Here is a 15,140-nt window from a genome sequence, read left to right as displayed (position 1 = left end):
TCATCATTGGTAAAACTCTAACAATAAGTCACTATACAAAGTTTTTTGGATTGTGCTTATTGATTAATGATTAATGATTGTTGCACCCAAAAAATGGCATCAGTTAAAATACAACAGCACCTTTTCAATTAAAAACATGACAGTTTTAAATCAGACCACTCAGATGCAAACATCAACATATCACTATTCTAGCTACTTAATTACATTAGGGAAGAAATAGGAATGTCTTATAAGCTAAGGACCCATTTTTAATTAAAAGCTGATGTAAACGAAAACAGAGGTTAATACTGGACTTGCATCAACAAACAACCTCCTAATTAATGCTAATTGTTATGTGTCCTTGTTATGAGCATATTTTTATGGACTGTGTGCATGCATGGGTCTGAAAGAGGAAAATACGCATAATAGCAACAACCTCACTCACTCTGTGAATAACCGTAAGATATCAATTTTATATACAAATACAAATGATCTAACAGAGATTTGTGTTTTGTTTTTTACTTGACTGTCTTGGTTCACTTTTACGGCTCATTGTGTTGTTTGTTGCAAGTTCAAGAAATGAAAAGTAAAGAAGAAAAACAACAACAACAAAAATAACAATATAAATACCTTACATAGAAACATCTCTTGCTTTGTGACATGCAGTTACATACTCTCCTGCCGGCTCTACTGTCCGGCTCTCTTCTCCGAGAGCGATTTAAATCAGTTTACTCTTCTGGGAGGGAAACAAACGCTAGGATTTTATCTTTAAATTAAATTTATCTTATTTCTTTGTATCTTGGGCAGTTAGTGAGAATGTGAAGTTCTGTTTGTTCTGTGTAGACACTTTTTTTATGGCGACCAGTTTCAACAATTTATGGTCATTGAGTCTGTACTTAGTCAGGGTTTGTCTTCTTATAGGTTCTTTTATTTGAGTTGAATATTGGGCCACTTGAAGTGAATTATAGCATTCTAATTCCTGTATTGATTCGGTTTCTAGTTTCGATTGAAAGATTTTTCCTTTATGTTTTTTCTGGTGTACATGTTTTTGGACGAGAATATGGAGAGTAAATGTGCGGTCTGTTGTTCTGTGTTTGAGTATAAAGCCAATTTGGGATTTACTTCATATGTTTCCTTCAGTCAGATAGGACAGTATTCTTGAATTTATTATACGACTAAATCGTTTCCCTAAATTTGAATTTACACAAACTCTTTAATCGTTTGAATTTAGGTTGTCTCCATTTTAAAAAATAGGAGTAATCAGACCATCGTTCCAAATTTCTGGTTATATTCCACTTTTTAAAAGCAGATGTAATCATTTTAATGCAGCCCTTTTTACCTTACTGCTGCTGTATTTTAACATCTCTGTCCCGATACCATTATTAAGATCAGACTGTTTTTCTTGCAGCTCTTCCATTGTAATCGGACTGTCCGTGTTTAGGTCGTCTTTAATTGCATTTTCAAATGATTTTAATTCATCAATCGTGGTCATTTGTGTGTTTAAACCACAGTGTTGGGGATTTTGATATACATTTGAGAAGTAGCTTTTTCCAAATATATTCAGTATAGCAATGTTATCTTTAGCTTTGGTTGAGTTCAATTTTTTCCACAGCTTCCAAATAGAGTTGTGGTTTATTGCCTTTTCGAATCCAGGTGCGCCCCCATCTGCTTTTACCCCTCTATCCCTGATGCCTAGGGTGTTATCGCAGGGTCCAGGAGGTGTCTTTCTTCTTAATCTAGAGACACCGACTTGCCTGTTCGGCTGCACTGGAGAGGGCTTTGATGGCTTGCCGTTGGGCTTGGCCTCGGATTCCCATGTCAGCCTTGTAGTTGACTTACCCACAAAGCCTCTGCAGCCGATTTCGACTGGGCAGACCTTGACTTTCCAGCCACATTGTTCAACTTCAGCTGCTAGCTCAGCGTACTTAAGGCTCTTCCGTTCGTAGGCCTCCTCAACAGCACCCTCCCAGGGCACAGTAAGCTCAATGATGTAAACGGTTTTACTACTAAAATAATTAGTAAATATGTTGCACATATAGCCTGTCAATTAAAAATTAAAGTTGATGTTTAATCTATTTTTTTTTTTTTTTTTTTTAAATCTTGTTAGTGCTGCTGCTGTCATTTATAAGAAATGTGAGTTCATGTGACGTGACATAAGAACTACATTGATCACTCAACTCCCCGTTATCAGGTTGAAACACATTTTCAGAAGTCTCGGTTATTTTATTAACACTTAAAAACCTGTCTAAAAAGACATTACATTTAAAAAGACCAAAAACAGGCAGGTACTGGATAAGAAAACATTCTACACGACACTACGTCGTAAAAGAAGATGATGCTGTTCCAGGGCTGAGTAAGATTGATAGCAAGTAAGATATGAAAGCTTACCCTTAAGGAATGATGCGTAGAGCATAGTTGAGGTGGCCCAGAACTGAGAGGAGCTGGTGATGAGGAAATTTGTGATTAGAAGGCAGATTCGGTTAAGCTTTTCAATGGGGAGAGAAGCCTGCAACAGAGTTGTGTCTAGAGTGATTCCAAGAAACTCGAGGGATGTGGAGGGGCATTCTGTGTTTTCTCCTGACAGTGGGACCCTGAGGCTGACTTGAGGATATGGATGAAATGTCCCGTTAGCGATGGCGCTGGCGTCAGGGCTTGTAGAGAATGACGCCATCCGGAAGCTGGTTGTTGACAGAGCGGTGTAAACATACTGACATGAGACTGTTGAAAAGTTTTGCTTTATTGTCCGTTCTGTGGAATGGAATTCCTTTATGTTTTAATGTCCTTTGAAGTGTGGCCACGGTCCAATCAGACTGGCGCATTGTGATGTTGTGCGGCCGGAGTAGCCGTGGCTATGAGCGGTGGCTGGACCCATCCTCGAAGGAGATGGAGTGGGGTAATAACGACAACGGCGATGAGCTGGGGTCTCATTTATAAAAGAGTGCGTAGAATCCAGAATAAAACTGTCCATACGGAGGAAACCCAAAAATGGCGTGCGGCAAAAATAATTCAGATTTATTCAACCGTGTGCACGCACGTCCTACGCCTGTTTCATTTTATAAATCACAAATATAAGCCGGCTGATCACAGGTGGTTGTTGACGGTGAATCACGGAAACGACCAAGAGGAAGACGAAGGTGATGAACTTTTTGACAGCTCGAGCTGCTTGTGACGGGGGTCACAAACAAAGGAAAAAACAGTGACAACAAGGTGTTACAGCCTTCACGTAGTTCACCAACTGTGTCGTCCATCAGTCGCATTACACAAGAGTGTCCCCGCTATATTATATGTTTACAGAAACCACATTAATAACTTCACATTATGACTGAATGTTCGCGTCAGTCAGAGGTCTCCTCTGCTCCGAGATATTATCTGATAGAAGTTCGATCAGTGAAAAACGAGCTTTTTAATTTATGTGGTTTAGTTATGATGAACTTGGCCTGTGTTTGGGATTAAAGGGATATGTGATGATTGTGAGAGCAGTCACTGCTTTAATTGTAGACTTGGTCATTTATTCTCATTATGTTTATATTTATTCATTTGTTCCCTCCTGTCTTAACGTAGCTTATGTTGTATTTACTCTCAGATGTACGTCAATGTACGGACAAAAGTTAATTAATATTAGGCAGACTTTTATTTAATGTTTGCTCATATATTTTTAAACTGAAAGGTGCTTATGAAATACGGCTCACGACTGCAAATAACACTGCTGGTATGAATGTTTATGGTGACGTAGATCGCTCAATAACGTTTGATATTTAGTGACATAAAATGTGTGAAAGGCATCAATATCCAACCTGGCTTCAGTTCACCACCTCATCAACTGTGTGGCCAATTTCCCCGTCTCCAAAATGTTCATACACATGGGTCAGAGCTGGAGTGGAGGATCGCACATTTTCCCAAAGTTTACTTTGAACCATGAATGTCTGTACTAAATTTGATGGCAATCCATCCAATAAATGATGAGATATTATTAGTCTGAATCAAAGTGGTTTACCCACCTACCAGGTTATAAACGGTACTCTGCTGTGACAACACTTTTGTCAGTTAATTTTAAAAAGAAAATATGCAAACCTCTGCCCCTATCAAAGCTGTGTGCTCATTGAGTCTGCTTCATTACCCAAATTATGCATTAAAAAAAAACAATGATTAGCTTTGTCAGCATTGTTTTTGTCACACTCTTCCTCCTCTGTGTCGTTTTCATTCCCCAGTGTCTGTTTATATACAGTAAAATACAAGATAAGGTCTAGCCAGCGCTTATCTCTGCTAAAAGAACAAAGTCTCTCCTGCTGGCTTTGAGTTTGATGACTGGAGGTGAAGCAACAACAACAGTTTGGGCATTTTGGAACACGTAGAAAACTTTAAATGTTACAAGAACAAGTTAACAGTCTTTAAAAGTGTGAAAAAGGTTGAAGACCTGCTCTAGTGAAAATCAAGTTTTAATCCTTGTAAACATCTCCATGTGGTGTTTTTCATGTGCTACAAGACGTATCATGAACAACATCAGCAGTCATCTCCATGGCTGGGCCTGTCTGCTTTTAAACTGCAGTGTACCAAGGACAGGCTGAACAACACGTTTTCAGATTGGCAGGTTTGAGACGGCACAAACCTAAGGAGCCAATCCCGTTAACGGACGGGGTGACGCTATGCAAATCTTTATGTGTAACCTATGGCAACCACTCCGGCGATGCGCGAGCCAGCTGTAACCGTCATCATATTTTTGCTAACTCACTACAGACGACTAACGTTAACACGTTTCAACAAGTTCCCACTAAACGACAGCAGAGACGGAGAAGGAGGAGAGGCCTTGGGAGGATTTAGAACGTTTTTTCTTGAAAAAACACATCAGACACAATTTATATTTCAAGCAGAGCATTTTATGACAGGGGCTGGTCTTTACAGACTAAGATAATACAGGGATCATGATTTGGTGCTGACTCTGGCAAATTAATTATTAACAAAGGACAAAATCCCCTCAGATTTGCAGATAGCTAACAGAGGTCCCCAAATTGAATTGAAAGCAATGCCAATGTTGATACTAGTTTTTACGTGACAGGGGTAACATGCCTGTTTGGTCCCACAAGATTTGCTTGATGAAACTCGGTCTGGTGGGCCTCAGTGTTGTGGTGGATGCAAGTTGTTTATTGACACTATGAGACCCTTTTTTAAAGCGCATTTTAGCAAGTGATAAACGTCACATCCCTTGGATTTTCTAGCCAAATCAATCCCGAGTCCTTTATATAGACATGGGCAAACAAGAAAGACAGGACAAAGATGAGTCATGACTGAGTTTAAAAGTGACATATTTTTGAATCACGTTGGTCAAGTTTGTTTCGTTTTAAAAATGTTATTCATATTTTGATTTAATTATTTTCCTCCTTCCTCCTGAAACGAACAAGCTGTTTTGCCATTCAAAGTTTAGACCTTAGCCACAATTGGCAGTATTTGGAATAATCACATAGCCCCTCCCCGACATGTGCAACCATTATGTTTTGTTGCGCATTGCCCCTATGTAAAAAAAAACAATGATTAGCTTTATCAGCATGTTTTTGACAAACTCTTCCTCCTCTGTGTTTCATTTACCCATAATTTCATTTCCTCAAGTCTGACCTCAATGCATATCTTTGTTTTTCTTCTCCTTTATTTCTTTACAAGCTCCATTGAAATACAAGATAAGTTCCGGCCTGTGCTCATCTCGTATAAAAGAGGAAAGGCTCTGTCTCTTGCTAGCTTTGAGTTTGATGACTGAAGCAGGAGCAACAACATCAACTGTTTGGACATTTTGGAACAGGTAGAAAACTCTTTTTAAAACGTTACAAGAACAAATTACAACAGCCTTTTAAAGTGTGACTGCAGGAAAAAGATTAAAGACGAACAAAGGACAAAAAACCCTCAGGTCAGACTTTGTAGACTTTTGATTCTTCTGAGTTTATAGTTTAAGCTGTACAATTATTTTGGGATAGTGTTGATTTGCTGAAATCAGATGTTTAGAGTTATTTTCTACATTTTCCTTGACAGTGTCTTTAAATAACTACTCAGATCTGCAACTGTTTCCAACACCTAAAATTGTATAAAACTGTATAAAAGCAAGGCAGAGAAAAACACACATTTTAGACATTCAAAATATAAATATTTGTTCACCAAATGTTGGGACCTAAGGCTCTTGTAGCAGTTAGTGCAGGGGAACATAAAGGTATATGAACAAAGACTATATGATGTATCCAACAGGTGCACCCAAGCCGAAACTCGGTACGCAACTCATTTGTTTGCATTTTCCAAGTTGTGTCTCTAATTTTAAGGGAATCGTGCTGATAACTACGGAAGCCCTTAATGGACATGCGTCCACACATATTCTTCACACCGTCTTCCCGTGACGAAGTTATTTCAGGACGTTTTCTCGAGATCTCGACTTATTTTTCTCAGGAAAACAAAAATGTTTTTCCCATTAAACAGATTAATTTGACCCATTATCTTGAAATAACAACCTATAGATGGGAAAAGTGCATACATGTATGAAGATGCAGTGCCAGCAGATGATGAAAGCATACCAACATGGTATGAAGAGCGAGAATGTCCAACAAACACAGAAACCTAACAGGTAGTTTTTAGCTGGTAATGAAACAGACTGTATTACAGCTGATGCCTCTATTCGACAGACCATCAGCAACATCACTGACTACTTCTTTATAGTACATTTTGGTGCCTGTGTCCACTGACACTGAGTTGGTGCCAACTTCAGAATGCAGAAACAGCCTATGTTTACATTTTCCACGGAGTCACAGTGACTGATAGGTTTGATGGTTAAAAGGAAGCAGAATGAGATGTTTTGTTAGAAAACACCACTTACACATGTACAGGACAGGATCAACAAAGATATACGACATGCTGCTTTGTCCACAGGGGTCGCCAAGATCAAAACTAAATAAAATGTCCTCACAGTAGCTTGTTAACATTTCACACGTGTGGTAGATCAAAGGGTTATGTTGGTAGAGTGTAATCCTTTATCAAGTTCTGTTGACTTATGTTAATCAGTAACTTGTTTTAAGGGTGACTGCTTGACTGAAATTATAATTATGTCCTTATCTACTCTGTCTTTCTATAGAATATTCCAGTTTCACCAGGACTTTGGTCATGCTCTCTTTTTCAACCCCACCTCTTCTCCTCCTGAGTCTCCTCTTTCTGTCATACTCCCCTGTCCTCTGCTGTCGGACTGGGACCTACAGAGAATGTGTTTCAGCTCCGTTTGTGCCGGGCCACAACCTGGTGGGGGAGGGCTTTGACGTGGTCACGCTGCAGCGTAAAGGAGGCTACCTGCTTGACGTGAAGACTTACCTCACCCCGGGAGGCAACTGCACTCTCTGCACCAACCGTCTACAAGGAAACAAGCTGCAGAAGGTAATTAAATGAAATTAATAAACAATAACTTTGCAGCAATTTTATTAGCTGATCCTACTTTATGCTTGCTTTCTAACCTTGTTGTTGTCCCTTTAATTTTCAGCTGCCAGCGTCTGTTGTGGACTGGCGTGCTATAAGCCAATGCCATGCTGACCTTTATACCAGTGAACACATCTCTGTCAGGTATTTTATTATACAGCATCATCATCACTGACAAGGTGATATCAGCCATTCATAATTAATTTTCTTAATACAGCTTAGTGAATAACAGTCTTTTTAAAGTTTAAAGCAGGAGAACTTTTCTTCTCTATTTTCTCCAAAGGGACATGAACATCTCATGCAATTGGTTTCTCTGCATGTAATCAGGCCAAGAGAAACAGCTTGATATTAATGGTGTTGTCAGCTGTTTTTTGTATTATTTTTTGTCAGTCTCATCAAAAGCCAATGGTTACCACAGGGGCAATGTGCACTCTTGCCAAAACTGCAGTTTCGCAAATGGCCACTAGAGGCTTGCTCCAAAACAGAGTCATTCCCAATACTCGTATCAAAATGCCCCACTCTGAAGCTGAAATAAACATGTTTACAAAATTAATAAAAGCTGTAAAACGTCTTTAAAATGAAGGAGTTTTAATGGTGATTCTTGTGTCCACAGCTCGCTGGTTAACACTTACACCTCCCAAGACAGCTCAGACTGGAAGGTAAGAAACAATTCACAGCTGTTTTTTGCATGTCATCGCAATTTATAGATGTGAAGACCTTTAATTATTTTACTTATTTTACCACTGCTGTGCCATCTTTGTCCTGACTTTTTGAAGGACTTCGCATCCCAAAAAAGTTACACACATTATACACCTTATTAGTTTCTTAATGCTAACAGAACAAGAACCAGGTGGCCTATATTGAATTAAAACTATTTTCAAATGAAGGTGGTTTAATACATCATTGATTTCAAGCAGCTTATGAGTCTTCATCTTTATGTCTCTTTTATCAGGTCGGCCTAAATTTTGAAAAGGTTGTGTCTGCCGGCCTGCAGTTGGGAGGAACTCGCTCCGCTGTGTATAACTTTGCTTCACAAAGGTCCAGAGAGGACCGGTACTCCTTTAGCACCCACAGGCTCACCTGCAGCCACTATAGGTAAAGTGCGAAGATCCCTGCATCCTGAAGATGTTTCAGTCAAGTTTGTTTGGATAATTTCAGCTAACATAATTTACTCTTCTGGTTCTGTGATTAGTTACCGTGCGTCAAGCAGACCGCCTCTCAGCAAGGAGTTCATAAATGATTTGGCCAGACTGCCAAGTTTTTATAACTCCTCCACAAAGGCTCAGTACAGGGACCTCATACTTATCTATGGCACACACTACAAACGCCAGGTTGTAACACACATACACATCATTTTAAAATTCATATTTGAAAATTACAGTAAATCTTTTGTCTCAACAATATTGTTCTTCATTTCAGGTTTATCTTGGGGGGCGTTTCAGGCGAGTCACAGCTGCACGCACCTGTTTGTCCTCCCTGAACGGGCTCTCATCACATGAGGTACATGTGCAGTTTACACAGTGAACGTGCAAATGTTGTTAAGTTGCCTTGAAAGAAAACATCTTGAGTTGGGAAAAATTAACAAACAGTAATAGAAATCATTTGTGTGCTGTTTTTTTCCACTCCCCTTCACAACTGTTGTCATTTGTTTACATTTTTAAACGTATGAAACCAGAGGGTAAAATGACACTGCTTCTCAGTTGATTTATTACCTCAGTAATTATTTTCCAAATTTTGTAAATAATGTACCTGTTGAGAGTAAAATTAACAAAAGGGCAGGGTATGCTTTAGGGTGTGGCCATCTGTGATTGACAAGCTGCTACCAGAGCAACCCGTCAACCAGGGCAGGGTTGTAGCAAAGCGTTTCCGCCCTGTCATCCAAATATGATAACTTCAGACTAAAAAAAAACAAGATGGCGACAACCATAATGCCAAACTGGTGGCTCCAATAGGTTTACAGCCAATAGACCATATTCACAACAGCCATATTCCTCAGGGTGGGAAACCGTTACGCAAATCAGAGCAAAAGGTATTTGAGAATTTATTGGCAGCAGTTGAAAGCTAACATTAGCATTTGGTATTGTTACACAACACAAGGAGTGAATTCTAAGCTAGCATTAAGTTAGCTGGGAATTTGCATTAGCTAGGAGTTAGTTAGGAAGTAGTAGAATGCTAATAGCTGCTTTCTGACTGTAGCTAATGGGTTATCATATACCTTCTTTTACTTTGAAATAAAAAGGATGGATGTCTCAAGAGTTGAAATCAACTGCTTGTGAAGGGAGAAGCAATGATTCACATCATTTTAATTCTCTTCAGTTGGATATATCCTGAGGATAAATAAAGTGTTTCTGATTCTGATGTCTGTATTTGTAAATTCTAACCTGTCAGTGAATACATAATGTGCAGTTTCATGTAGTATCCTTGTTGAGTAATGCCTTTTATATTTGGTTGTTCGGTTATCATTTCCTGTTTTACTCTGTCAGTCTGTCCCTCGTGTGTAGCTTTACATCCTCTCCTTGTTTAATTTGTGATTATGTGCCCCTCCCTTATTGTTTTCACCTGTCTGATTAGTCTCCCCTTTCCCTGACTGTATATACTCCTTGTTTTTCTCTGTTTCTTTGCCATTTTGCCATATTTCAACCCTGGATCTACTGGTGTTTGCACCTGTTTAGCTGAACCTTGACCTTTTCCTTTGGATGTTTAATTTCTTGGGCTCGATCCGTAAGCCTTTTTGTTTGCTTTTTTCTTCATCGAATAGATCTCAAAATCTGCATCTGGGTCCTCTATCTTTTTCTTTTAACCCTAACGTGCCACTCAGTGTGCAGGTCTTTGTGACCATTCCGAGTATGAATGTGTTGTCAGTCCATTTACCATTGTTAACCATTAACTGCCGTTAACCTCCGTCTCTAAAATATCATCTTGTTTCCCCTCCTGTCCTTTAGGTCCACCGCTGCTTGTCATTGGGACTCTCTGTCGGCCTGGGGAAGGCAAAATTATCTGGTGGCCTTAATTCTTGCTCCAAGGTCTTACAGAACAGGGACACTTCCACCTCTTACAGTGCTGGTTTCCACCAACACTACACAGCAGTGGAAGGAGGGACTGGTTGGTTCGGGGAGTTTTCACTCACACATAATGACTCCCTTGGCTACACAAATTGGCTGAACACCCTGAAGGACCACCCAGATGTTGTCAAGTATTCCCTAAGACCAATGTATGAGCTGGTATCAAACGGGACAAAAAGGATGGGACTGAAGGCTGCAACAGAAGAGTACTTTAAAGAGAATGCCATCAGTACCACATCCAGAACACCCAACTGTGGCTACAATCCTAACCTGGATAACAACTGCTGTCCAAAACAGGCCTCGAGGGGAACACTGGTGGTGACCATCGTCAGTGCCTGGGATCTGAAAGGAGACTTAGTGGGCAGGACTGAGGGGTGTGTAGAGAAAAAGTCAACTTTGAGTGGGGAGGCACAGTAAACATGATGCAACATACAATTTTGTTTTAATTATTTTCTTTCAATGCTTTTCCGATTCACAGATATGCCAAGATGTGGTACGGTTCGAGCTACCGCAGGACTTGGATGATCAGGTCAAACAACCCTCACTGGAACGCTCGTTTTGATCTGGGCAAGGTCAGTAGTTATCTTTTTATTCACATCCAATCAAATTTGAAAGAAAAGCAAATTACTTTAATCCTATATTCAGCCTCAGAAACAGCTGCGGATTGAAGGAAATTTGAAAGAATGGTTACATTTTCTGTTAAATTAGTTTATTTGCTGTCATGCAAAGAGAAGAGGTTGATACCCCTCTCATGTCTTTGTGTCATTGAATAATTTCATATATACACTCACCGGCCACTTTATTAGGTACACCTGAAAAATCTGATGTAATCCAATACACCAGCTCAGCCATAAGATTTGCTTTTATGTACCTGTAATGTACAGGCTTTTTTCTAAGCTGTCATAGAGGTGTTAATTCAATGATATTTCAGCGTCAAGGTCATAATTGGTGGTGGGGCTGTACTGAGCTGCATTATATTTAAAGGTGTTTCTAATACTCTGGCCCCCTCATGTATGTAAATAGGGAGGACAAAATATTAGAGACACATCTCAATATAATTTAGTTCAGTACAACACCACCTTTAACTACGGCCTCAGTGATAACCATCATTGAATTTACTCACTTCTGACTCTCAACAAAACAAAAGTCAACAAAAACGTCATAAAGCAGAATCCCTGGCAGCGCTGTTATATGAATTGGATTGTACAGGTGTACCTAATGTAGTGGCTGGTGAGTATATATACATAAAATTATTTATATATAAAGGTGAAGCCTAATTATCCTATACACATTTATATTAATACAATGTGTGGTGAATTTTGGTTATAGATTCTATTTTCAATGATCAAAGAAGCGCAATGTATTCATTGTGGATTGGGGAGGCTGATCGGGAAAGGACGGAAATGTTCTCATTACAAAAGCTACAAATTTACAATATTTGAAAAAGTCCCTGCTATGTAAATGACATTTTTCCTGTAGCTGAGGTCCCATTTATGAAATGATTCATTAACACCTTTTATACTCTGAAACGTTTCATGTCAACCTTTCTTGAATATTGGGTCAACACAAAATACTGTGTTTTTTTTAAAAATTATTCTAGTTTAATGTTTCCTCTTCTATTTATAAAGGTGGACACACACTTGGGTCTGAGGGTCGAAGTCTGGGATAAAGACGTGTCCGTAGATGACCGTCTTGGTTCATGTGTGAGGTACCTGAGCCAGGGGACGCACACATACACCTGCCCAGCAAAGAGAGGTGGTGTGGTGATCCGGTACACTCTGACCTGCGACCCTCACCTCACTGGAAGCAGGTGCAACCAGTACAAGCCTTCTCCAAAATGAGAAATGTTTCTGGGTGGCACGCTCTGTGCAAATACTGATGACTTTCCTAAAATCTTTTTTTTGTTTTCTGTAAATGCAGTAAATCAGACAGTCACACAGTATCCTCACACACAGGTTAAATGTATATATATAACATATTTTGTGACTATATAAATCAGTTTAAATAAATATTTTCTTTGGTGTTTGACTTTATTATATTCAACATTGTGTGTTCACAAATTCAATTCAGTTGTAGTTAAATGTTGTAAGACGTCAATTCTCAGTCACTTAGTAGTTCTGTTTTTTTTATCCTGTATTTAAATTTTGGAGGAGGGTACATTTGTTTTTTATGAGCTCAAAGCTGCTGTGTATGTATTTTTGTTGTCTTGTGTCAATAAAGACTTGTTGAATGTTATGTTTCATTATTGCTCTAATTATCATCATTGGTAAAACTCTAACACTAACAAATCACTTGAGTTTTGGGGATTTTTCTTATTGATAAATAATTAATGATTGTTGCACCCAAAAAATTATATCAGTTAAAATCCATACATCTAGACTGTCGATACAACAGAACCTTTTTTAATTAAAAACATGAGACAGTTTTAAATCAGATCAGTCAGATGCCAACATCAACATATTGCTATTCTAGCTACTTAATTACGTTGGGAAAGAAATAGGAATGTCTTATAAGCTGAAGACCCATTTTTAAATAAAAGCTAATGTAGAGAATTTAATGAGGCAACTGAACCCAAAAGCACGTAGCACAACAATTCACCTACGAATGTTGGGTCAGGAAAGACCTGTAAAGAGTTATGTGCTCGCAGGATTGGAGATAGGCAACTTGGAGGGTGGCGCGTACCTTACCTTACCAAGGGTGTACACACTGAGCAAAATTCCTGTCACAAAAGAAAACATACTCTCACAAAAGGATCTGGAAAGATTGCCATATCTATGTGGGATACAGCTGAATGAAATTGAAACTGATGTTGAGCTTCTGATTGGGATTTATGTTGCTAAGGCAATGGATCTCTGGGACATCATTAACAGTCAGGGAAATGGACCATATGCAGTCAAGACATTGTTTGGATGCGGTGCAGACAATCACGTCGAGTGCCCCCTTACCTGGATGTACCCCACCATGGGGGCAAGGAGTGCGATGCGACACGCCATTTTAATCTTAAACTTTTCACACACACTTCAGTCTGGAATGCAAAGAATTGTGAATGAATCTCAATGCAAGCATGATATCTCCCTATAGGCTATAGTCCGACACATATTGAAACTTATTGGCGGATGAAATCCCCCATCATTTTAATCTTAATCATACTTGTGGTGGTGGCGGGGGGAGATTTACGAGCCTCTCTTTAAAAAACATCATATAATTAAAACAAAAAACTGTGATGCAGACTTGCAGAGCTGACAGGGGGAGAGTACGAGCACAGAGGGAGGGAGGGAGCGGGTGATCGCAGACTGAAGTGATGATAAAACTTCAGTATGATCATGAAACTTAGTTTGAGCATGAAGCCTGATGCTCCTCTGGAGCTCTGTGTGAAATATGTGAATTACACAGCAGACTAGAGTCACCGTTTACAGTGACAGACGGACAGAGAGATCCTGCTTGTGTCATTCACAGCTTGTGAAGATGTACTTTATACTTTATAGTACGCGATAATACGCGACGTTATTGAGCCAAGTACAGAGCATGAGAAACACACAGATCAGATCTATCATATCTGTCTCCTTACTTCTGTGGTTAAAAATGAATTTGAAAAGCTCCGCCATACAACATACTAGGCCTACTGCCGGATGCAGTAAATAGTATGTGGTATTATTTGTCCTATTTCGAACACAGCCTATAGCTGCTAGTATAGTATGGCATTTCGAACTCGCCATACGATACTAGCAGTACATAATGATTTGGCCAACATGTCGTATGCAGTGTGCAAACAAAAGCAAAATGTGCAGTATGTCAAAAATACCCTGATGTCGTACTGATTCGGAAAAAAACTCCAGTATGCATCAGACCAGTCTACCTCGCCTACTGTATCCCACAATGCAAAGCGCTGGAACGTCACAACAACAGTTAAAATAGCGGGCAGCAGCATTCCAGCACTGTAGCTGAAGAAGCTCCAGTTTGCTGCTCAAAACCAGAAAATGGCGCCAGGTAGCATACTGCGAAATTAATTTGAAAAGCTCCTCCATACTACATACTACCGCCGAACGCAGTACGCAGTATGTAGTATAGTATCCGATTTCGAACACAGCATATGTCAAAAATTGAGTTAAGCACCTTTGTTGCCGCTGTCAAAAGTGACTGGCTGTATCTTGGTTAACAAGTGGCCCAAAATAGTTACCGCAGATTTTATTGAGCTAAACGGGACACAATGCTTGTAAACAACACATTCCTAAACATGATAATAATGGGTTTCTTCTCTCCAGTTCAAGCAACTGATTTTTACAATTTACGTCAATCTAATAACGTCAAAAGACGATAATACGTTCGAACTGTGAGTTTGTCAGTTCGTTCTTGGTTAATACTACCCCAATGTGCCCCCAAAAATAATTAAGGCAAAACACAGCTTAATAAATTATCTTAAACTTGACAGTACCTGGTAGTGGTTACTCCCTGACAGACGCAGCGGGGTAATGTGTAAAAGCGCTAATGAACTGCCCCTGCCCTCTCATGTCTTCATACCTCCTGTGGTTAAAAGTTTCCTGTGTCGCATTTAAAGAACTCTGTAAAAACCAGCTCCCGCCGCGACCACTGGATTCCTTCCTCTCATCTTCGGTAATGTCAGTTGGTTCAAACGACCGCACGGAACAGCCTGGAGGCGGTGTAAACTTT

General features: G+C 39.5%; 1 protein-coding gene across 1 annotated transcript; it reads left to right on the top strand.

Annotated features, from left to right (window-relative positions):
• The first annotated feature begins 7,107 nt into the window (after nucleotides 1–7,107).
• Nucleotides 7,108–12,313, top strand: LOC138595299 (perforin-1-like). Its single transcript, XM_069666665.1, has 9 exons — nucleotides 7,108–7,371; nucleotides 7,475–7,554; nucleotides 8,024–8,069; nucleotides 8,363–8,505; nucleotides 8,603–8,741; nucleotides 8,830–8,910; nucleotides 10,353–10,846; nucleotides 10,951–11,044; nucleotides 12,101–12,313. The coding sequence occupies exons 1-9, from the start codon at nucleotides 7,108–7,110 to the stop codon at nucleotides 12,311–12,313; spliced, it is 1,554 nt and encodes a 517-aa protein (XP_069522766.1).
• Nucleotides 12,314–15,140: the final 2,827 nt, after the last annotated feature.

The sequence above is a fragment of the Semicossyphus pulcher genome, unplaced genomic scaffold (assembly GCF_022749685.1).
Source record: "Semicossyphus pulcher isolate SPU_LCO1_2020_fin unplaced genomic scaffold, fSemPul1.0.p SCAF_17, whole genome shotgun sequence".
Taxonomy (NCBI): Eukaryota; Metazoa; Chordata; class Actinopteri; order Labriformes; family Labridae; genus Semicossyphus; species Semicossyphus pulcher.
Note: the sequence above shows the minus strand (reverse complement) of the source record. Positions and strands in the feature narration are given on the sequence as shown.